General features: G+C 43.6%; 1 protein-coding gene across 5 annotated transcripts; it reads right to left on the bottom strand.

Annotated features, from left to right (window-relative positions):
- Window positions 1–204: 204 nt before the first annotated feature.
- Window positions 205–22,130, bottom strand: FECH (ferrochelatase). 5 transcript variants are annotated; one of them, XM_055698419.1, is made up of 13 exons: window positions 21,976–22,096; window positions 21,312–21,419; window positions 19,288–19,393; window positions 17,925–18,044; window positions 17,395–17,543; window positions 10,547–10,681; window positions 9,891–9,997; window positions 8,903–9,031; window positions 7,844–7,942; window positions 6,946–7,053; window positions 5,787–5,951; window positions 5,322–5,381; window positions 205–4,869 (listed from the first exon to the last, which is right to left on the bottom strand). In XM_055698419.1, the coding sequence occupies exons 4-13, from the start codon at window positions 18,020–18,022 to the stop codon at window positions 4,735–4,737; spliced, it is 1,185 nt and encodes a 394-aa protein (XP_055554394.1). In that variant the 5' UTR covers window positions 18,023–18,044; window positions 19,288–19,393; window positions 21,312–21,419; window positions 21,976–22,096; the 3' UTR covers window positions 205–4,734. The 5 variants fall into 5 exon arrangements, with proteins under 5 accessions (XP_055554394.1, XP_055554395.1, XP_055554392.1 ...); XM_055698420.1 differs by having other exon boundaries at window positions 21,312–21,383; window positions 21,976–22,092; XM_055698417.1 differs by lacking the exon at window positions 21,312–21,419 and having other exon boundaries at window positions 21,976–22,130.
- Between the last annotated feature and the right edge of the window lie 424 nt (window positions 22,131–22,554).

Raw genomic sequence — 22,554 nt, 5'->3', positions numbered from 1 at the left:
GGGTGCTTCGTTCCAGAGGCATCCAGGGTTTGCAACCCTCGTGCACAATGGGAATCAGAGTTCACTGTTCACTACCAATCCAAATCAAAATGCTGCCCAGCGTATGCCCAAATGCTTTTGCTTTCTCGTGCAGACAAAAGGGAAGGAACATAGAGGACATCAAATACTATCATGAAGGGCTCTGACTAAAGACACACAGCTCAGTTATTTCTTCCAAAAAATTTAATTGAAATTCCATCTTTATGGCAAACGATACACAGTAAAGTTATACAAATTTTTTGTGTTACATTACATGGAAGTCCTTGTTCAATCTGAAAGACCTATGTTGGACTAAAAGCAAGTATTTGTACACATCTGGCATTAAAAAATAAAAGTAACTTCTCTATTTCTTGCATCTTGTCATATTGATTTCCAACTCTCTGTGTGTGGTAGAAAGGGAAAATAAAAGTGAGCTTTCAGATATCCCTAGGAAAATCCCAGCCCCACTGGACTCAACTGTACCATCCTCTTCTCCAGGGGTAACAGGATGTTAGCTCACAGACACTATCCACACACCTTCTAATACTAGAGCACCACTTTTGGAAGCTATCACATTTTCTAAAACGCAGCCAGGAATGAGGAAGATTTTATAAATTCCAAAAGAGAAAAACTTCAACTAAACAAAAAAAAAAGGAAAAAAGCAAAATTGCAGAGAGTTAAATCAGAACAGCCTCATCATGAACAAATCCTTCAAAACATTCCATTTGCAAACACCTTTACTTCCCCCTTTTTTCCTTAGGGCACCAAGGGCTTTGCTTCTGAACTCCTCTATTTTTCAATCAATATCCTCAGGCCAGGGCTCCACAGCACTGGGAGCACTGGTGCGAAGAGTTCACTCCCCAGTTCTCGTTCCTATTTTCAGACACTGTCTCAGTTGAGCAGCTGTTTGTCTGCCTGCACTGCAAACAGCATGCAGTACTAGCAGGAGTAAGACCAAGCAGCTTGGGCAAGGGGACAGTGACACTGCACCGTCCCCGCAACCCTTCATTGCTCAAGCCCAGCCTAAGGACCCTGCTTGTACCAACAAAACCTTGGGACACAATGCTGCTTCAACACATCAGTTAAGCTCACTCCCAACCGGCTGCTTCTTGTCAGGGCATATGTAAATAGTAAACATTTGCAAATGAAATAAAGTACTGCAAAAAAGTGTAATTAATGATGAAAAAAATCAAACTAGATTATTGCCTGAGGACTACAGTCTCCCAGATGCTGACACTTCCACATGCTCAAATCAATTCAACCAGAGCAGAAAGTGCTCGGGATCTGACAAGACTGGCTCCCAAGTCAGTAGCACCAAATGTTTAACATCTGCCAGAGGAGCAAACTGCATGCTTAACTGTAGGATCAAGACTGCAATCTCCAAATGCAGCTGCTACAGATCACTGGCAGAGTGCTGAAGAAGGCACATAAATGGATGGGTTTCATCTCTCCTCATACTAGACACGCAATGTAGCTAACTACTGCCAAATTAGCACACCATGCTCCCTTCACGGGCAGAGGCAGCAACAGAGTGAAACTCATCCAACTCGTTGCAGGCATCTGCTTTGAGAGATGAGTAATTTCTCAAAAACACATACTAAACCAATCTTTTGACCAGAAATAGTATCTAGGAGACCAGTTCAGATGTTGGCACATAGATTGGAAGAATCAGAAGTAAAGTCAAATGAATTCCACTATTAGTTAGCATAGTCATTAATGCTCCTAAACAGAAAGACCAGGATTAGAAGATTTCAATGGCAGCAGAATTCCCACTGTTATCAGTCTCACTGTTATCTTGATTTCTATTAAAAATATTAAGCAGAGCTGCTAGTGAACTTGCTCAGGTAGTTTTTCAACAGGCTTCTGGTGCTGCACTAAGACAAAATAATGTGTGTTATATAGCATGAAATGGTATTACACGATCTGTTCAGCAAAATGAAGAACGCCACCAACTCTTACGAGATGAGATCCATCTGCAAAAAGCTAAAAAATTAAATCATTTCTACATCATGGTCTAAGAGCAGCAATAGGCTTAGTAATTACCTCACTTGTGGTTAGCATACTAAAAAGAATTTTAAAAACCTTTTATTACTGAGGACAAACGTAATGCCTTGTAATTAGTGCCGGCTAATATTTTCAGTCCTCTTTCCAGTATGGAAATAAAAAGCCAATCTATATTTATAGTATCGCAATGTTCATACAAAGTTAACCTTCACTTCCAGCTTCAGCCACACTTCCAAATGTGCTGGTCACAACCTGGATTTGAAGGTCAGTATACCCTTCAGCTGGTAGGAAAAAGGCATAGGTAGGAAGATTTTACAAAACAGATTGTTTTCACTGCCAAGCAGAGAAATGGGAACAGAGAAAGTTCTTTGTCCAGCAAGAGACATAAGGCCAGTGTTCCCTTCCCAGACATAATGCAGACATTTTTATTCTTTTGACATTGACTCAAAGGCTTTCCGTGAAAACTTCACCCCTCCAAACACATGCTAACCCTACCTACACCTGAGCAAGAGCAAGCGTTCCTTTTCCCTACCAACGCAGCGAGCAGAGGCCAAAAATTAAGGGAGAAAGGGAGAACAGAAGTCCCACCTTCTGGCTCCCTGCCACTGAAACAGGCACAGGTATGAAAGGTCAAGGAAGACTTCTTTCTGCTAAAGCAACAAGGGAAAGCAGTGACATAGGAGGTTCTGGCACTGAAGGAATTTAAGTCTGTCTCACCATAGTCACAGTGGGAAGCTGCAGTATGGCAGCGGAGACACGGCAAGCAACTCTCATGACACATTAGGCCACAGGCCCTGGCAAGGCTGTGCAGTAGGACTTGGATCGCTCCATGGCAGTACTTGGCCCACTGGCTGCTCAACACATCCATCCATCTCTTTAGTATCCCATGTTTAATTCTTTGAACCAGATAAACCTGTCATACCAACAGAGACCTATCTTCTTTTAAACAACCCTATCCTTGAAAGATTAGAGGTTCAAACTGTTCAAGCCTCATAATTACATAAGCAAATAAAGCAGTCTGAGCAGCATGGCATCTGCTTCTCAAATATCACGATTAGCTGAATCATCAGTTTACAGAAAACAACGTGCATTGCCAAAGTACTGGCGTTTCAGTGCTAATTACATAAAGTAAACATTTATATCCATGAAGTCGACAGCTGGACTAATACACGTATGGCTCAGTCCCACAGAACACTGTCACAGCTTTGCTCCTCCTTTGCCCCAGCCAGGAGGAGAGGTCCCTGTGCAAGAGGACCACCGACTGAGGTGCTGCAGTACTTCTGCCCTGAACTACTTCAAGTGCCAAGCTCAGGCATGCGGTGCAGTGACCAGCCTTTCAGAAAAGCCCCCTCCTATCCCAAGACTAACCTGGACACCAGTCCTGGTGCTGACAGTGAGGGAATACTGCCCTAAAAAAAGAGTTTTTCACTCCACAAAACTACCACTACTTAGGCATGGATTCAGCAGTCCCGACACACCCAAACACCTGCCAAAACAAGCAAGAAGTTTAGCTGGCTTATGAGTGCATACTCCCGGCCCACGTCAGTGCCAAAAATCTAACAGACAAAATCTGGCTTTTGACAAAGGTATGCATAAGCACCCAGCCGTCAGCCTGTGTGGCTGCCTGCTCTTGGGCATCTGCAATGTAAATTACTCCTGACTTATGATCTCAGTTTTAAACAACATCAATTAAGCTAGATCAATTGTACCTCTGCAAGTATCCCACAAAAACCACAGCACCGTGGCACAGTAGAAAGCACAGAGATTTATAAACCTTCTGGAGAGCAAGCCTGATTTCCTAAATTTACTTAACCACCCAAACAGAGAAAGCCCTTTTCAATAATAATTTTAAAAAGCCACTTGGCTTAAAGGATAAACCAACATGTTCTCAAACGTGCTGCTGATAGCAGCTAGATTTAAAACAGATCATTTGTTTCAACCAAGCATGTTTTTCAGCGCCACCCATCAGGTTTATTCCTTTCATGTTATGGTCTTCAAATCCAGAGGCTTTCCTGCAGATAATGAGTGTTTTTTCTAGAAAATGTAGACAAATTTGTGCATTCCACTACCCCAGCTAAACTTTCATGAGAAGTTTCTGGCAAGAGAAAAAAACCCCAAAACAAACCAAAGCCTTATCTTCATGTTCTAAAAAAATATACACATTATTTAAAAAGCATTAGAAGTCACTTGATCTTCCAACCCATCTGAAAAATCACTCTCACAAGAGACAATCGGTGATGATGCTGGTTAAACTGTACCTTAAGCATAAACAAAACAAACAATTGTATGCTTGAGCTGGAAAGCTGAAATTAATGCACTCGTAACAAAATTGCATACAAATAAATCCCTGCATAGGAAACAGAAGCTAATTAGTAGATTATTTTTTTTTTTTACGTTTTTCAGTGCATACTTATGGGCTCATGCCAAGCCCAATGAGAATCAGATGAAACAAAATATTTTCACATCTCGCAGGATAAATGCCCTTATTTCCCTACTTCTTACAAACTCTTCTCAAACAAAGAAAACATAAGAAAAAAAAACAAAACAAAAAAGTCAAGCTCTCCTTACTGTTACATGAGGTTAACATCACTGAGACTACCAGCCCGGTGAGCATGTAACAGAGGCGAGTTTAGTCAAGCGGTTTCTTTCCTTTGCACAGCTTCACCAGGGCAATTTTCCTGTATAATCCGGGGTGCTCTCCTAGGCTGCCCATCACAGTGGCTGATTAGTGAAGAAGGCTTTTGTCTCCCTGCAGATGGGATTTACACAGAGTGGACAGCAGAGGGTTAACTGCCTTGAGCAGATTTCATTCGACTGGATATGTGAACAGACCAAGTCTGCCAGAGCCTGAAAGACAGTTAATTAAAAATCAGAAGTCAGCAAACCTATGTGCATAAAATATAAAAGTGCTTTAACACGTGCCACACTGACTAGTAAGACGGCCAAACTGTGTATCCACCAGACTACACATTTTAAGCACTACCCTCCTTGCCTTCAGGGGAAAATCCTACCTTTAAACATCTTAAGAGAAATACTACATTGAAAGATTACTACAAATGAATACAAACCAGTTTTTTCTTTTTTGTCAAACCAAATTTCTGAACTTCTTTAAAACAAAACACACCAAAAAAAAGCACTACAGTCATAAAAGAAAACACTTTGCGGTACACAGATTACATATAGGGTTTTCCATTTTCATTCTTGAACTCAGAATACTTTAAAACTACAAGAAGATATCCATAATCTAGTAGGAAACACACAACTGCAGACTTCTACAACTATTGCAACAAAAAAGATACCTTGGAGAATAGTGGATTTCCATTAAGAGACTCTGCTCTTCTGATATTTTCAACTCCGCACTGAATCAAAAATAAGAAGAAAAAAAGTTAAGTCTGCTAGATCTGTCAATAGTTAGCCTTCCTTTCCACTTCATTCATGATTTGCCTCAAAATGACAGAATTAAATGCAATACCATGTTTTTCAATACAGCAAAAATAACTATGATGCAAAATTTCACTTTGCTGCCGAAAATTGGTGATTCTTTTTTAGTAAGGATAGCGGTGGCTTAAAGAGTTACATCTAGAAAGACAAATTCCCACCTGTTTTGTGTTGCTAAAAATTGAGTTAAACCAGTTCAGATTAATTTCAATTTACATAAAACCAGAATTTGCCCCCAGTCATATTGCAAGAAGCAGCTACAGAGCAAATTTCAAAACAGGAGAGCACCACTATCCAAACAGTTATAAAAACCATAAAACATTCACCTCATTCGCTAAAACTTGGGCATACTCAATATCCAGTTCATAAAGTGTTTCAATGTGGTCACTCGTAAATGCTATAGGAACCAACAACATGTTCTTCTTTCCTCTTTGGCACAGTCCTTTAATGGTCTCATCTGTCTGTGGACCAAGCCAAGGCATGGGTCCAACCTGTAAGAAAAGAGGGAGTGAAATAAAGATGAAACCACCTGATTAAATCATTCTTACAAGAACACCCATGATTTCCTAAGCAGGATAACACAGGCCAGATTGTGTATACGATGGAGCCACTTATTTGTATTTCCCTGCTTTTGATAGCACCTCTCACTTTCTCCATTAAATTTTTTATGGAGATATACTGTCCCACCATTTAAATCCCAAAGAAACAGAACCTGGGCTGGCCTAAATGAGACTCACATTAAAATAAATGAAAATTTAAATAAAGGTGTACTTTTTTCAGTTCAATAAAACCTTGACCACTACTGCACAGGGTTTACCTGCCTTTTAAAGAAGTTACCATTCTGTAGCAAACTGTCCTTACCACTTTATGATCCATGAAGCATTCGGTGCTGAGATATAGTAACACCATTTTAAGAACAAGACCACAACGCGTGATAGGTGTAATGCCTTGAGACATAAGGTTACTTGTACTGCATAATTCTGGTAAAACTTATGTTCCTTGCTATTTGCAGTAGTAATAATAAATACAAAATAATGCAAGCAGTCTTTGTCCAGAATAATGAAGCCTATTTGGATTAGGCTCATATTACTATTAAGAATGTCTAGATCACAGTGACTACTTCGGAAAAATTGCTCGGAGATCCTCAAAAAGCAGCACCTTAAAAACCCTATGTGCTCGATTCTTTCTTCTGACAAAGAGAGACAAAGGCTAAACTAGATGTTATAAGATCATAAGTTTTCTAATGGACACATCCAAAATTTACTTTAAAATGATGTGATACAACAAAAAGGTGAGGAACTCTGCACAGAGTATCTGGAAAGACTGAACCTAAGTAAAAGATGGGGATTCTGTTCTAGCAGAAATACTTGGGGAAAATGGGAAAAAGGCACTGAGGTTATGACCTCCTTAAGCTGGAAGAGCATAAACCATCAGCTGAAAAGCTTTACACTGGCAGGTGGCTTTACAGCTTCCCTGAGCACATACCTTGGACTGCCACACAAGCCTGTAAGGGTTGGAGTAGTTCAGCTTCTCCATGACTCTCTGGACAGTAGCTCCCACTTCCTGAGGATATGGATCACCACGGTTCACTACCTTCAACACAAAAACACCAGACCTTTTTCTTCCAGTGAACATGTTTGTGCAAACACCACCTAAAGACCGGGAAAGGTGAGCACACTGTGTGTGATGTGGCTGCGCCCAGGGAAGGCCATATCAAGTGCCTGGCTCATCTCAAACAGGGAAGAAAAACTGTGTTCTTGGCCAGCAAAACCTATGATGAAGCTGCTTTACCAGTATATCTGATCCTCCTCCTCTGCATGCTAAAGGATAAACTCTTCTATCATCGTATATAGACAGGGTTACATTTTGGTAACCGTACTGCATTTTTAAAAAATTATCCAAGAGCCATTTCACTGCAGTTGCTGGGTGCTGACAGAGGACCAAGTCATTTATTGCAACTTTGCAAAGACTTTTACTTTTATTCCTTCAGGGAAAGTATTACTACTGCTTTCTAGAGGTGAGAAAATAATCAAATTTTCCCCTCTGTTACCACGTGGGTTTGAGCTGGTAAGTTGATGAGGCTATGAACACAGCCATACCAAGTCTGACCTACCCCAGCGCCCCATCTTCAATGGCAGCCAACAGTGTAGATCTGGGTAAGCATGCAGAAGAGTAATCACAGCTCACATGCCTCACCTTCAGCTCCACATTAGGCTTCCAGCTGCAATTCACTAACTCACCTTCATACTTCTCTTTTATATTTGCCTGGCACTTCCACAGATGTGGCCCTACCCCACAGGTGTGTGAGCTGCATACCCTTCCATTCAGCAGAGCCAGCATGACTCTGGTCTAACAATGACAGAAATGACCTGACATAACTCACAGACATGGGCAGCGAGTGAGCAGAGAAGAGGATGACAACATCTTTCCTTTTTTCGGGCGGAAACAGGTTCAGTTCCTTCTGTATGTGATCGGTGAAGCACTGTTCAGGAAAACAAAAAGCAAAAACCTGAATGAGAAACCCTGAGAGGCATTATGTGCTCTCCGATAACCCAAGACAGGCAGCTTCAAATGTTCCAGATCGCCTTAAGAACTTCAAAATTCCCTTTGGTATGCTGGTAATAAACTGAAAGAACAGAACCAATTCAACCCAGCTCTCCTCTACCACCTGTGATGAGTGGGTCCCCAGCCTCAGAGGGCACATGTGTGCAGCTGCTAGAGCAGGGGCAGAGAGAAATGGTAAATGGACAGAGCACAATCATCTTCTCTTAGCAGCCCCATTACACTTAGACTAAATCAGCGTACATAGACATGGCATCAGAGAAGAGTGTACTGTGCAAAAGGTCTCCCCTAACCAACTGCTGAAGCAAGTTCAAGATAACTGTATTCAGTTTTATTCTGAGACCTTTGCCTTGAGCTTAGCTGATGGGAGAGAACATGGGAGGGATGGACACCTCTGCCCATCAACACTTGAAATGTTCTTCATGCTACACACAAACAAGCAGGGAAACACCTCTGACCCTTCACTCCCACTGCCAGCATTTGAACTGAAAGCCCTAACCCTGCACACACACCGCTAGGCTGAGGGAGCAGACAGAAAGCAGCCCGTGCCATCACTGCTGGCGTATGGTGCTGCAGGAGCAGGAAACAACTTTGTCTGCATGGTCTTCCCTCTCAGATATTTTACAGTGTAAAACACACCAGAAAAGTTAAAAAATGTTAATTCCCATTTCAACTTGGAAAGGGCTGGCTCAGCCCCTGGTTATAATTACAGCCTCCTCAGACTTTGGGAAATGCACACTGGTGAGCTTATTTGTAAAGAGAAAAAAAAAAAGTTTGTATGTATTCTGTCTAATGAAATCTATTTTGCAGGTTCCCTGAAGATAGAAAAGATTCCTCAATTCTGCTGAACCGTTCTAGTGAAGGCAAGAAGAATACATACTGAGGGCACAGGGGCATGGAGAGTGCATAACAATGTTACATCCCAGGACAGCATCCCACTTGGGCAGCTTGTCAGGGGAACGTCACACAGTGTGGGCAGTTCCACCTTGCCTTCCTTCAGTTTTATCATCTGTTCAGCACACCACAAAAATTGCAAAACACAGGCTAGAGAGAAAGTTCCCCAGCAAAGACAAAAACATCATTTTCTCTGAAAAGGAAGGAGCAAGATGGTTTCCCTTAATTGCATCTGCCACAGCCAGCACTGTGCCTGGAATTCCCTCTTTGCTGCCAGATGAGAATCTGACAAACCAACATGATCTGTAAGTGCATCAACCATAGACCTGCTCTGAGCAGGAATTTGGACTAATGACCTCTAGAGGCTCCCTCCAGACAACACCATTACAATAATATGACTGCTTTTAAAACAAGACGTGGATGATGGTCACTTACACACATTATCATGCCAAAACATCTGGCATGAAATAACCATCCTTCTCCTGTAATTTTATGCACACTAGGCAAGACACATTTCATTACCATAACTAAAATGTACCCTCAAATTGAAGGTTTTTTAAAATTCCTGTTATTCTTCAAGTTATTTTTTTATAAAGAAAATACATGAACAGACCTGAAATCAGCAAATAGCTTCATCTTCTTTTAGTACATTCTACAGCTAAAAATCTTACAAGCTTTGTCAGAAGCTAAGACTTGATCCAAGGGAAGTGTTTCCTCCAAATGTTTCTGTTGCTTAACATTACACTGTGGCTTTACTGGTAACAAGTATTTCTAAAAAGGAAACCTAATAAACATCTGTACTTAGTACTTTATTGTTTTAAAGTCAGCTGGAAATGCAAACTTACCAAGCTTCTCTTACATCATCCAATCTAAGAAAACCCCAGGGAATGCCAATTTGATAACATATCGGATCTGCTCAGTTCACACCTCTCATTCTGACTGCTAACTTCAAAGGCTCTCAAACAAATCCATACCTGAATAAGAAGGGGATGTGTGGGCCATCGGTCAATTATACTCCACTTCATCTTTGGCTTCTCCCCTTTTTTATTATAGTAGCGATAAATGGCATTTAAACTGCTTCCTGAAATACAGAGAATCAAGAACATAAGTTCAGCCAAGGCGACAGCAACCTGTCAGATCAAAAAAGTTTGTAGCAAGGTATTATAGTATTTTAAAATGCCACGTATTTACAATGCAACCATAAATCAGAACTGAGAGCCTCAAATATGAACAATTATATCAAAGTTCATACAAGGTACTGATTACATCAAAGTTCATACAAGGTACAAGCCAAAAACAATTTACTAGATCATTCTTTAATTGAGGAACAATTATTGTTCTAGTTTCCATGAAAAAAAGCAGTCAGTTGTGTTCCTGAGCCTTCAGTTTGCAGTATCTCACAATAAGAACAGTAACATAAAGCTACCCTTAGTTATAAATTTTCTACCCAGAATCTGGAATTACAGTACATACAGAAGACCTCAAGTTGGCAATGAAGCCAACAGGAAGGGGCACTTTGAGGAAGACTCAGGACAGCTTGCATTGACACTCTACACGCTCCCTCAAGGCTCACAGACAGGTACCCATATTTGCCTCTGTCCGTGCTCTCTGCTCCTCCACTGATGCTCACCTGTGGTAGAACAACTGTACTGTGGGTACTGCGTGAAAGCAATAGCCCTTTCAATGCCATCCTTCTCCATCTCTTCAATCGCTTCTTCTGTCAGAGGATGGACGTAGCGGAAGCCAATGTAGTATTTGTGAGGTGCTGCCAGCCAAAGCACAGGAAAAGAAATTGCAGGAAAAATACAAGAACTCTCAATACCATGTCATTGATAAGTACAGAACCAGACAGGCTGAAACTGTTGAAATAAACATGTTGGTAATTTTCTGGCTACTTTACTAAACCACTGTCGTGTAAACACATCTATCTTTGACCAAGTATTTTTCTGGTAACTCACTTGGCTGTTATTACAATTTAAAAGTGATTTATACCATTGTTTGCTTCTGCAGAAAGCACCACTCTTCTGCTTTTACTTAGTTTAGCAGAGGCATGGTTTCCAGACGCTATGGAGCTCCGACATTTTACTGAGCAAGTTCTGATTTAAAGGGTGTATCGATAAAAAAAGTATCACTACAAGATGCTAAATGAACACTACTATGCCCTAACACAGACCACAGTTACCGAGGTGCTATGGGCTTCCTAACAGCACAGCTCAACTCACTTCCTGAAATCAGAAGTCAGATGTTTTAAATACACCAATGTAATTAAAATGCCATAACCTTAGGAAAGACAAGGCTTTCTTCATTCTGCCATACAAAAAGAAACACACTGCTTAAGCAGTTTGCACATTCCAGGAAATTTTATTTACCTAAACTTTCAAACATAATTGGGCTGCAATTTTGTGTGCTAGCACCGCAATGCTCTGCTCTGCAGGAATCAGTTTGAAACAGGACAAGGCCCTGCACCTTACACACATTAGCTGCCTATAAGGCATTTCAAGAAAACTAGGTAATTTTAACCCTTTCATGCTCCAGGTGCTAACAGAGAAGTCACCAAAACAGGATGCCCTCAGTGCATGAGGGATTCACATGCCTTTGCTGGATCAGACCTACGGTCCCAACGCTGCGGGGGTGGGTCAAGCAGAATTTCCAGGTACTGGCCACTTACTCCACATGCCCTCCACTTCCTATTTCAATTTCAACAAAGGCCTGGCTCCCTTGTGTTTCCCTCACTTACTCTATCTTTTCTTTCATCACATCACGCAGATACAATTCTATTTCACTTCTTCCCACTTCCTTGTCTTCAGTTAGCCACATCAAAAAGCAAAGCTAAACCCAACACAAGTTGGAACCATTTTTCAATGCAACCGCTCAGGTCACTGTGCTCATGAGAGAAGATGCCTTCCCCCACCCCGGTAAGTCCGCTCCATTTGCACATAAACCCCCAAGGACTGGGACTATTGTTTGGGGCAGGAGATTTGTGCTACTGCATAAGCGACACATGTTCTTTCATTCTCGTTTCTGAGTACTTCTCATAGAAACCTTCATGTCTTTAAACACTTCATTTTGGAGGCAATATTATTCTCTCCAAGGACAATGTTTTAGGTTTTTCTATTTTCCATCTCTAATCTTTTGGGTGTCAGCCAGGGTTTGAGGAGTATGGTTTGGTTAGGGGGAGGGAGAAAGGGGAGGTTTGCTGTGTTGGTTTTTGTTTTTTTTTTTTAAGTAGAGAACAGAGGTTCTTAGGAGAACAAAAGCAAAGTTTCTTTTTCAGGGTTTCCGGGTCACTAGCTCTAAAATAACATTTAACTGGTTTCTGAAGGAAGCAGATGTCCTATGCTTGGTCTCCACTCCATACATTTATGCAGGATGCAGAAAACAGTTTTAGTCAGCCTCAGTTCTCTGCAGGAGGTAAGAGAGCTCCCAGCTGGGAGCAGCAGCAAATAATAACCCAACTTCAGGAGCCCCAGGAGCCAGTAACCTCATTAACATTTTTAAATGGTATTAAAAACAAAAGTCTGACTAACCAGAGTGAAGACAGGAGTTTAACCTGGAAAGGACATACTGGGAGAAAGCCATGGCCAACGTGGAAACTTCTTGCAATACTCTCACAGCATTATGTTTTGTTCTGGATCACAGGCAGCAAAGGGGAGGTTTTCATGTCTGTATACATACTAATTTTGTTGTTACTGTTAAGAGTCGGAACTGCTGGAAACAGTGATGTCTTGTCCTGGTTTCAGCTGGGACAGAGTTAATTTTCTTCCTAGTAGCTGGTGCAGTGCTGTGTTTTGGATTTAGGATGAGAATAATGTTGATAACACACTGATGTTTTAGTTGTTGCTGAGCAGCACTTACACTAAGTCAAGGACTTTGCAGCTTCTCATGCTGCCCAGTCAGTGAGGAGGCTGCAGAGCACAAGAAGGTGGCAGGGGACACAGCCAGGACAGCTGACCCAAAGTGGCCATCATCCGAGACCATATGATGTCATGCTGAACAATAAAACTGGGGGGAGTCGGCTGGGAGGCAGCAGCCTGCTGCTGGGGGACTGGCTGGGCATCGGTGAGTGGGTGGTGAGCAACTGCATTGTGTACCACTTGTCTTGTATGCTACCATTGTTATTATTTTTTCCCCTTCTTTTTCTGTCCTATTAGACTGTCTTTATCTCAGCCCACGAGTTTTACCTTTTTCCAACTCTCTCCCCCATCCTTCTGCAGGGTAGCAAGAAAATGGCTGTGTGCTGTTTAGCTGCCTGCCAGGCTAAACGACAACACATCTCCCCCCATGAAAAGCTGCCAATTTAAAGAAACAACGTAGCTGCCTCATCCTATAAGCTTTGATTCTGCTGACAAGGGAATCTCAGCTAAAATACAGCTTGTAAGGAATACTAAGAGCTGATATAATTAAAAACAATAAAAAAATCAAGATGTGGCTTCTTAAAATGTAATTACCATTGCAAGACGTTAGCCTATTTGATGCCAGCACTAAAATAAAATCCCAACAATAGAAATGGATTTTCCTATCATCATGTTCATGTGATTTATTCTTACAGACTAGTGAGCCTACCCAGCCTCACTCATTCAGAAAGGAAAAAACTCTTGTTCATTTTCAGACAGCTGCTTGTAACAACAGTTTCATTTTACAATTATATTGTTGCCAGATGACATGGGTGAGGCTGTTTATTTACTAGTTTATATTAGTCCCATTGCCAAAGTGTAACATGTCAAATGTATACAAGTCAGTAAACCAGCACACCGATTCATTTACGCAGGCACGAATTTCACAGGTGGCTGATAATGCGCAGTCTAACTTGAGCTCTTCACCAACTGCAAATACACAGCAACTATAAACTCTACGACCCAAAAGTCCCAATCAAGGTAAAAAAGTGTGCAAAGTATTTCTTCTTTGTCATGTGTTTCAAGTCTTATCAGCACAACCTGCAAGCTACTCATTAACAGGGCTCACCACTCCCAAAGCGCTACCTGTGAGCACATGATATTCTGAAATGCGTAGCTTAGTCTGGAAGTACATCCAACTGTTTCAAGCTATTCTGAGGCAACACAGTACTCAGTAGCACATGCTGCAACACTACTTGGAACACTTGAGGAAATGGTTTAGCACACAATTCAATTGCTAGCAATGGTTAGCATGTTCAATTTTTAAAACTGCAGCTACCATTAGGTGAAAAAGGTAGTCTCTAAATGACTTATCAGGTGTAAGAACTGCACAGAAGGGGGCATGACTTCACAAAAAGTCATCACCAAAGAAAAGCAAGCTGGAGTGGTACACTGAGAAAAGCAGATAAACTTTCTAAGCTTTATCTTCAACACCTGTTACGAGCCCAGCCCTTCAGGGGCTACTGCTACTAAAAACACTACTGCCTTGGATGCCTCGGCAGCGTGCAGTTTTGGCTTCAGGCTTTGACTATACTTGCAGGGACCACAGCTGGAATTAAGCTAGAGAGTAGCACCTGTGGAAAAAAGGATCGAACGTCACCCAAATGCATGTATCAGTGCAACACTACACGCTGAACAAATAAAATAAATTTGGTTCTAGCCTTCCAAGAGCATTACTTTTCACCTTCCAGACCCTTTTACCAGTCTCCCACCTCTAGCTCTTTTCTACCCGAGCCTGAAGCAGGTGCCATAAAGAACTACAAAATAGCTAGGAATCAAATAACATGTATTATCAAACATGGGGGAGGATTCCCTGACAAACCAGCAACACATCAGCAAAGGTCACAGAAACTGAAGGGAGAAGGCAGGTTGCAGCACCACACATTATGAAGCTGCTGAGCCCAAGAAAATGAGGAACTCTCCTCTTTGGCTTCTCTTACTCCAGCAGTTTTTCCTAATAAAAATGTTTAGTGTTCCTATTTGAGTGGCAGGATGAGAAGTATTATCTGTACCTAACACATCAGTGAGGAATTCAGCAGGCAGCTTAGCGATTTTATTAATTCCTTCTACTCACAAAGGTAGTCTGCATTATGCTTCTTGTTCTCAAAGCAGCAGAGAAACACCTTATCGGAACAATGATTACCCCTAGATAGGTCATTTTAGACAGACCAACCATCACTTCACTGTTTCTCCTAACTTTTTTCAAAGTAGTGCTGACTGTTTTTTTCTGTCTGCCCCATGAAAGGCAAGAAGACACAGAAGATGGCCATCACCCTTGAGCTGCTATGTGAATACGGAAGTTTAATTTCTGGTACTGCCACTCACACTTATTACTGTCATGGTTTTACTGCCACATAGGAAGAAACTTTAGCATAAAAGGTACTGTAAGCAAATGATCTATCACCTTCAGCAAACCGCTGACAAGAAACGGACTTGTGGTTTGTCATAGCTGCTAACTGAGCAGCAATAAAAGCTGAAGTCAAATTCAACTGCCAACAAATCTGGAAGCAGTTTAGCTGAACTAGTGCAAATTCCACAATGAATGCACTTCACCCGCGTGAACAATGACTCATCTATCAATTTGGTTGGAGGTTTTAGGAGAGAGATCGAACGTGGCTGAATCACAGCAAATTAACACTATGCAAATGACCACAGTTGTCTGTGTTTGCACACCTAGCCCATAGCAATTGCACAGTAAAACATGTTAGCTGAAGCCCTCAGTAAAAGGACACTCACAGCAGTGTCTGTACCCATTTCCTATCACACTAGTGCTACCAGGTAGCTTGGCACAGGGTAATCCATACAAGCCACAGCTCCTCACTATGAGAGAGCAAGGTTCAGAAAGATTCTTTGATCTGGATAGAGGGGAGGGAGGTTGTATTCACCTTTCAAGTTTTCTTATCATCAAGGAAGAATTGGCAAAGTCAGCATCTACTTCCACCCAAGCTGAACTGTTAGGCCTTATCTGCTGCTCATGTCCTTGGGTGAGGCTCGCTGCTATCACTCAGCCAAGCCCTGTTCATCTACGAAGCCTGGCCTTTCCTTCCAACTGACCTCCTCTTCACTCCTGAAATCAGGCCTAGTTGGTGTGTGTTCTTTTATCTTTTATTAATAGTTACAGATTCAGACACCAAGTTTCAAAAGCTCTGGACACATCCAAGCAATAATTGCAGAAGGATGTTTCAGAGGAACTAAAGACACCTGGGGCTTTGGGGAACAGTCAGACTCCCAATACTCTCCCATGCAGTTACCTATTCTTTAGGCTCAGGCTGGCATAACAAAGGCAAACAAACACAAAAGGCTTTATAGCATTAAGTTCTGGCCTCAGAGCTCTTCTACATCACACAGTCCCTGCACAGTGTCCCAGCCAAGCTGGCATTGAACAGGGAAGGGCACCTGCACAAAGCAGCAGGAGCAGGGAATGCTGTGCTGTCCTCTGAACCCTAATTGCTGGCTGCTGCGAGTGTGCGGCAGCCATGAGAAGGTGGCCGTGCGTTTCACAGCAGGAAATCCCACCCCCCTGTGAAACTCAATAGCACCAGTGTGCAGTACATGAACGACCAGGGAACCCTCGATTGAAAGACTTTTTTTACTCTCTGTACACCCACATGCACAGCCTAATAGGATTCATCATTCTCCCACTCTACCTCTTCATAAAAGAGAATTACGGGAGATTATACTGCCAACGGTCACAGATCTCCACCTCATATATGCTAGTGAGAATGCCAAACCAAACACCCTTCTCCCATGGCTGCCCTATTTGTCCACATGAAATACATTCCCCTTTCTTATCATCTAAGGCTCAACCACTTGTCTTCAGCGTAGACTTCTCCAAGCTCAAGCAGGGCTTACAGGGCAAGGTATGACACCTTGCGGGTGTACACACTGACAGAGGCTTCTGTCACCTCTGAAAATAAGGTACTTTGCCTATCATAGTCATCTAGATTTCTTCCAGCAATCAAAGGGGAGAGAGAGAAAGAAGTGTATCTTTAGAGGGTGATCTTGCCCTTTGATAACGACCTCAGGATTAACTGAATCACTTTTTCTCCAAGCCCTACTCTCTCAATGAAAGAGGGAGCAGAGACTACTAGCTTAGGCCAGATGCCCAAAAAAGATTCCTGATGGCCAAAGTTACGCAAGATGAAATATGCCAAAAGCACCCAAGGGTGGACTTACCCAGGGGGCTGCTTTTCAGCTATTTGCCTTGGGCACAGGCAGAGATGGCAGCTGGACCACAGCACACACTGGATTGACTAAGAAGGTGGGTAAATGTGTGGTTGTCTTTTGCTGCTACACTGTGTTACTGCAGGTTGAACAAGTACTGACAATACCCTCCAAAATCAAAGCCAGTATGCAATGTAGACCACAGCACAAAAATGTATATGCATGTGTGGGAACCTGGCGCTTTTGCACTTGCTCAGTTTTTAACAAACAAGAACTTCTGCAACACCTTTGTTGTGATTTCCTGGCAGGACTGAGAATTCCGTTCACACAATAAAAATAGAGAAACAAAAGCTGCTTCACAAGCACATGCTTTCAACACATGAAGCAAAAGAAACTTTTAGCAAGCACAGTAAAGAAATACCGGTGTGAGGAGACATGCTGTCCAGCAGTTTCACCATGCCTTCTCCCTGGACTGCCGTCCACTTCTTGATTGGTGATCCACCTCCAATCCTGCTGTACTGCTCCTGGATTTTTGGTGTGCGGCGTTTGGCAATGAATGGTGCTAATTTACTGAAGTGTTCAAAAGATACACATATTAATACTATAACAGACAGTACCACCCCTTTTCCCAGACCTCTGCTGCAGTGGGTTTTCTATGACAATCCCCCCAAATTATAGCAAACCACTGCTGCATGGTTTATATAATGCCACATTCCATCACCCTTCCCAAACTTAACTAGGTGACAGGAAACTACAATTTGCAATTAAAAGAGAATGATCTTGGCATGCCTATTTCCAGATAATTGTAACACAGTTTCTTGTACTGACCGGTCCTAAGATTAAACAGCCTTAAGAAATGCTAATATACACAGGACTTAAATGTCCAAGCCTACAGCTAAGACAGCAATACCTGACACAAACTGTAACAGAGTAGATCACAGTATTTCTCACTTTTGAACTGGAAGCGTCATCAGATCCCTGTCCAGGAAGAGACGAAGTAAGAAATCATGCACATCATCCAGCCGTTCTGGACCTCCCATGTTTAACATCAAGATTCCTGTTTTAGGTTTCCTATGGAAGCAAGAGGTATTTAAAATCCTAGTGACCTACTGCCTTTTTTTTTGTATTATTATTACAAAACAATCAGCTTATCCTTCTGCATTTGTCTTTTACAAAAGCAGCATCCTACTTAGAAGCTAATTCTGCTTATGTAAAAGTATGAACTACAAGCATGAACAGCCAGAGAACAAGTAATTACAAGTAATTACTTTTTTGAAGAAGTAATCACTTTGCAACACAGAATTTAACTGGAAATATACTGAGAAAATTATCTCACAGCTGAAGGCTGAAAAGGGAGGTTATAAAACAGCATCTAAGGAACTATCTCAGCTGAATGACTGATGTAGATTCCAACCACACCAAGCAGCAGCTTCCACAGAAAATAGATAAGCAACCCACACAGGTCTTCATTACTTTGGAGAAACATCTCATCTCCTGAAGCAGTGAAAGGGGCTAAGAGCCATTTTCTACACATAAAATAAGCGCAGGGTTGGTTTTGTTTGGGTGGGTGGTTTTCTTCTTTTCTTTTTTTCCCCCACAATGGGTTTCTATCCAGGTGCAGATCCAGCACACTGCCCTAAAGATAAGGTCCCTCCCAGAACAGCACAGCAGAGCGCACTGTGGTATAAGCTTTTACAGAGACAGCTGCTGATCACAACTCTCCCTCAAGAAATGGATTTCCCCATCAAATCATTTCCCCTCCCCAAGGAATCCCAGTGACCAAGATCTCTCGCCTCCTGAGCAGACAGAGCTGAGGCTGCAAAGGGAGCTTTGCCCTACTCTTGTCCAGGCCAAAGTCTTAAAAAGAGGCACTGAGAGGAGCCTAGGCCTGCCCTGATGGGTCGGGCCTGACCTCAGTTTCCACTCCCTTTCTCCTGGAGTGTCTATCAGGAGGTTGCTAAATAAAACCCAGGAAGCAGAACCTCAAATAATGATAATATCCTACTGTTTGTTCTTCTGTTGCTTCTGCACTGACTTAGGCTTTACCATGGGCCACTGCCTCACAGCATTCTGCAGGGAACAGGGCAGGCCATCCTTGCGCCACAGAATTGTGAAAACAAGAGGCTCTGCGAATGCAGGCAGGCAGATAAAAGCAATTGCACACACACACACCCAACCTAGATCAAGCCCCGTGACTGCCACATTTTGCTACATAACCAGCTTTGCTATGCACATAAAGTGGCATACCATATCAGAGGGAGACAGACAGCAATAAAAGCAGGTCGCCCCCACCCAGACCTCACTGCAAACTCACCGCGCTTCTGGCTGAATTTGAGGTTTTGTGCTTTCTGTCACTGCAGCTGCAGTCACCTGACCTCGCCATCGCACCGGGACCCTCAATTGACTGCTGCTTTTTACAACTGGAAGAGAGATAACAGCATATTGATAACTTTGCACTGGGCTGAGCAGCCTCTGCCAGATAGGCACTAATCTCTCAACAGCTACATAAACACACTTGGCAATATTGCGCTGCTCGGCATTTTCAGCCTTAAGCTCCAGGCCCTGGAATCAAAGACAGTCACAAAATTGCAAGCTTCTGCCTTTCTTTAAACACTCCATAAACTGACAACTTTTGAGATACCAGGGAGTAACCTAAAACCAAACAAAAGCCTCACTAATCTTTAAGCTCCAATCATAAGCCCAAAATAACTGGTGACAACACAAAAGAAACTACACAGGGCTGACATGCTAAGGAGTATGCCAAGCTACACTGCTCTTCATCATATAGACATACCTGGGCTAACTCTAAACAAGCAAAGTATTTTACACCACCTCCACAATGTAGGCTAGACATTTGCTAGTTTAGGGTCCCCAGCAAACTTTAGCAACATAGATGAGCACCTGTGAGCCATGAGCAGACAGCCCTTTAGTTTGAGCCTGTGTCAGGTACACCGAGCAGCAATTTCAGAATCCATTTACCCAGGGACATGGGCAGCCTTCTTTCTCACTACCCAGCCAGGTGACTTCTATTACTCCTGGATTTCAGCATCAACCAAAAACCAGGATACTTTAGAAGTAAAGTCTTCCCACACTGACTTCCCTCTCGGCTTTCTGCTAGCTTCCCTTCAGGTACTGGAAGGTGCTGTAAGGCGTCCCCAGAGCCATCTCTTCTCCAGGCTGAACAACCCCAACTCTCCCAGGCTGTCTTACAGGAGAGGTGCTGCAGCCTCTTACCATCTCCATGGCCTCCTCTGGACCTGCTCCAACAGGTCCATGTCCTTCTTGTGCTGGGGGCCCCAGAGCTGAATGCAGCTAGATGACTGTTAACCCAAACTTTTCCAACCCAAACCATTCTACGATTCTATGCTGGTTACAGCCTGGTTTTTTCAAAAGCACGCTTTGTTTTCCTCAGGGGTTCATAGTCATTACGTGATAATTTTTAGTGTAACCGTAGTGTGAATTGCCCAAGATGAAAGAAATGGTTAAATTCTGCATCCCCAGCTCTCCAGCAATCGTTTCAGACAACACTTCCCTTGTCAGACTGCAGGAGTTCAGCAGCAATTGAGCCCCAATAGCACAGACCTCCTCAGCAGCTGATCCACCTGCTGAGAAGAGCATCTTACGGTTCACAGTTCCCTAACAACATCCTGAACAGATGCTGAACGCCCTCAAAACCTGCTGAAATCAATGGCAGTGAAAAACATCTTGCAAATCCAGCTTCTAACTTGGGATTAACAGCGTGTAGCTCTGGATGCCTGTGTCTGCAGTGATATGAAAGGCTGCAAACTAAAGAACTTCAAGCATCGCTGATGCCTGAAAGACTCTTTCCAAATATTTGTATTCTTCCTCCAGTTCTTAGGTGATTACCTTTTGAAGCACTGACTCTATATGTAAATTATATAGAACAATAAAAAGAGACGTTTCAGTGGCCATATTGATCCTTCTGCACCATAAATAAATACTGAAAAGCATTTGCTTTACTTAAGGTGAGGTTTAGGCACATTTCTATCTGCACATCATAAAGCACACGACGCAGAACACCAGCACGTGCAACGATGAGGACCCCAGCTCCATGGAATGTTGGTAAAAGTGGGGGGTTTTATAAGTTTTAGAAATGGTTTTATCGTATCAGCCTCTGGAGCCAAAGGCCCCGTAACCCCAGTCCCCAGCGCTGGCATGTGAAGTTACTCCAAGAGGTAAAGCCTGGTAAAGCCTTCCCAGGGGTAAAGCCTTCTGTCCCAGACAGGGAACAGCGCACAGCCTGCTGCTGCACAGGCTGCAATGCTCGTTTGCAGCATCAGGGTGACATGTATTATTGAGTGATTCACCCCTCCTCACCTGCACCTGGCCTGGTTCTGAAAGCGCAACCTGTGAATTGTTAAACCGGGATGGGTTTTATACAGACACTTTCTAGAAAGGGAAGTGCATCGTTTAAAATTAAGATACCTGAAAGAGAAGAAAAACACACACACACACCCCCCCAATCATCCTCAAATAACAAACAAAAAACCGAACACATCCACCCCGCACCAAAAAAAAAACCCAAAACAACAACAAAAAAACCCTTGGGATAAAAAAAATACTGAAAATGCGCGCCCGGCAGCCACAACTGACAGGTTTCCCTGAGCCGAGGAACCCCCAGCCCGCAGCCCTCAGCTCCCGCAGCCCCCGCCAGCCCGCCCCGCAGCCCCGCTGCCGGAGCCCGGGCTCGCAATAGCTCCCCCCTCCGCGCGCCGCCGCGACCCCGGCCCCGGGGCGGACCCACCGCGCCCAGCCTCCGGTGCCAGCCGTCCCCGCCGCCCGGAGGCTGCGGCCCCGGGGGATCGCAGGCCCCGTCTCTGCTGGCAGCGTTATGCAAAGGCACCTCACGGGTGTTGTGTAACGCGGTCCCGCCGGTCCCGCCGCGCTCACAGCCCCCGCGGTGAGGCCGGCAGCCCCCAGCCCGCCAACCCCGCCTCAGCCCCCTGTTCCCGCCACTTGCGGACGGCGCCCACAGACTCACAGTGACGCGTCACCCGTCCGGCCGCAGCAGCTGTACCAGCGGCGGCCATCTTGGCGCCCGCCGCCTGCATTCCCTCAGACTGCTCCGCCACCGCCTGTCGGCCTCCACCGCCGGCCTCCCCCGGTACCGCCCCCCCTGCCGTACGGGGCAGCGGGGGCGGTACCGGGGGGGCTGGCGGCGGAGGCGCCAGGGTTGAGGCGGGAGTGCCGGAGGCGGAGGCTGGCCCTGCGGGACCGTTACCACAGGGCAGAGGGCTGAGGAGTGATGAGACGCCCCCTGATCAAAACAACCAAAAGACCCCAATATCTTAATTTTTCGAAGGTGAACTAATAATGGCATCCCCTGCGTTAAGGCCGGGGTTAAATTTTGTTCAAGAAATAGAAAAAAAAAAGGCTCTTGGGCAGCTCTTAGGTTTGCACAATTAGGCCCTAAGGAAGCTGCAGATCCTTTAAAAAAATATTTTTTAATCTGAGGGGGCTTTCTCAGCAGAGAAGCTCACCTACCACCTCAGATCTTGGCTAGCCTTTGCGGTTAATGCAGTGTTCTCACCTACAGCAATGCTCCCCTCCTTCCCCACTT

This window comes from Falco cherrug, chromosome Z (assembly GCF_023634085.1).
Source record: "Falco cherrug isolate bFalChe1 chromosome Z, bFalChe1.pri, whole genome shotgun sequence".
Classification (NCBI taxonomy): Eukaryota; Metazoa; Chordata; class Aves; order Falconiformes; family Falconidae; genus Falco; species Falco cherrug.
This window is presented reverse-complemented; position numbering and strand designations above follow the sequence as displayed.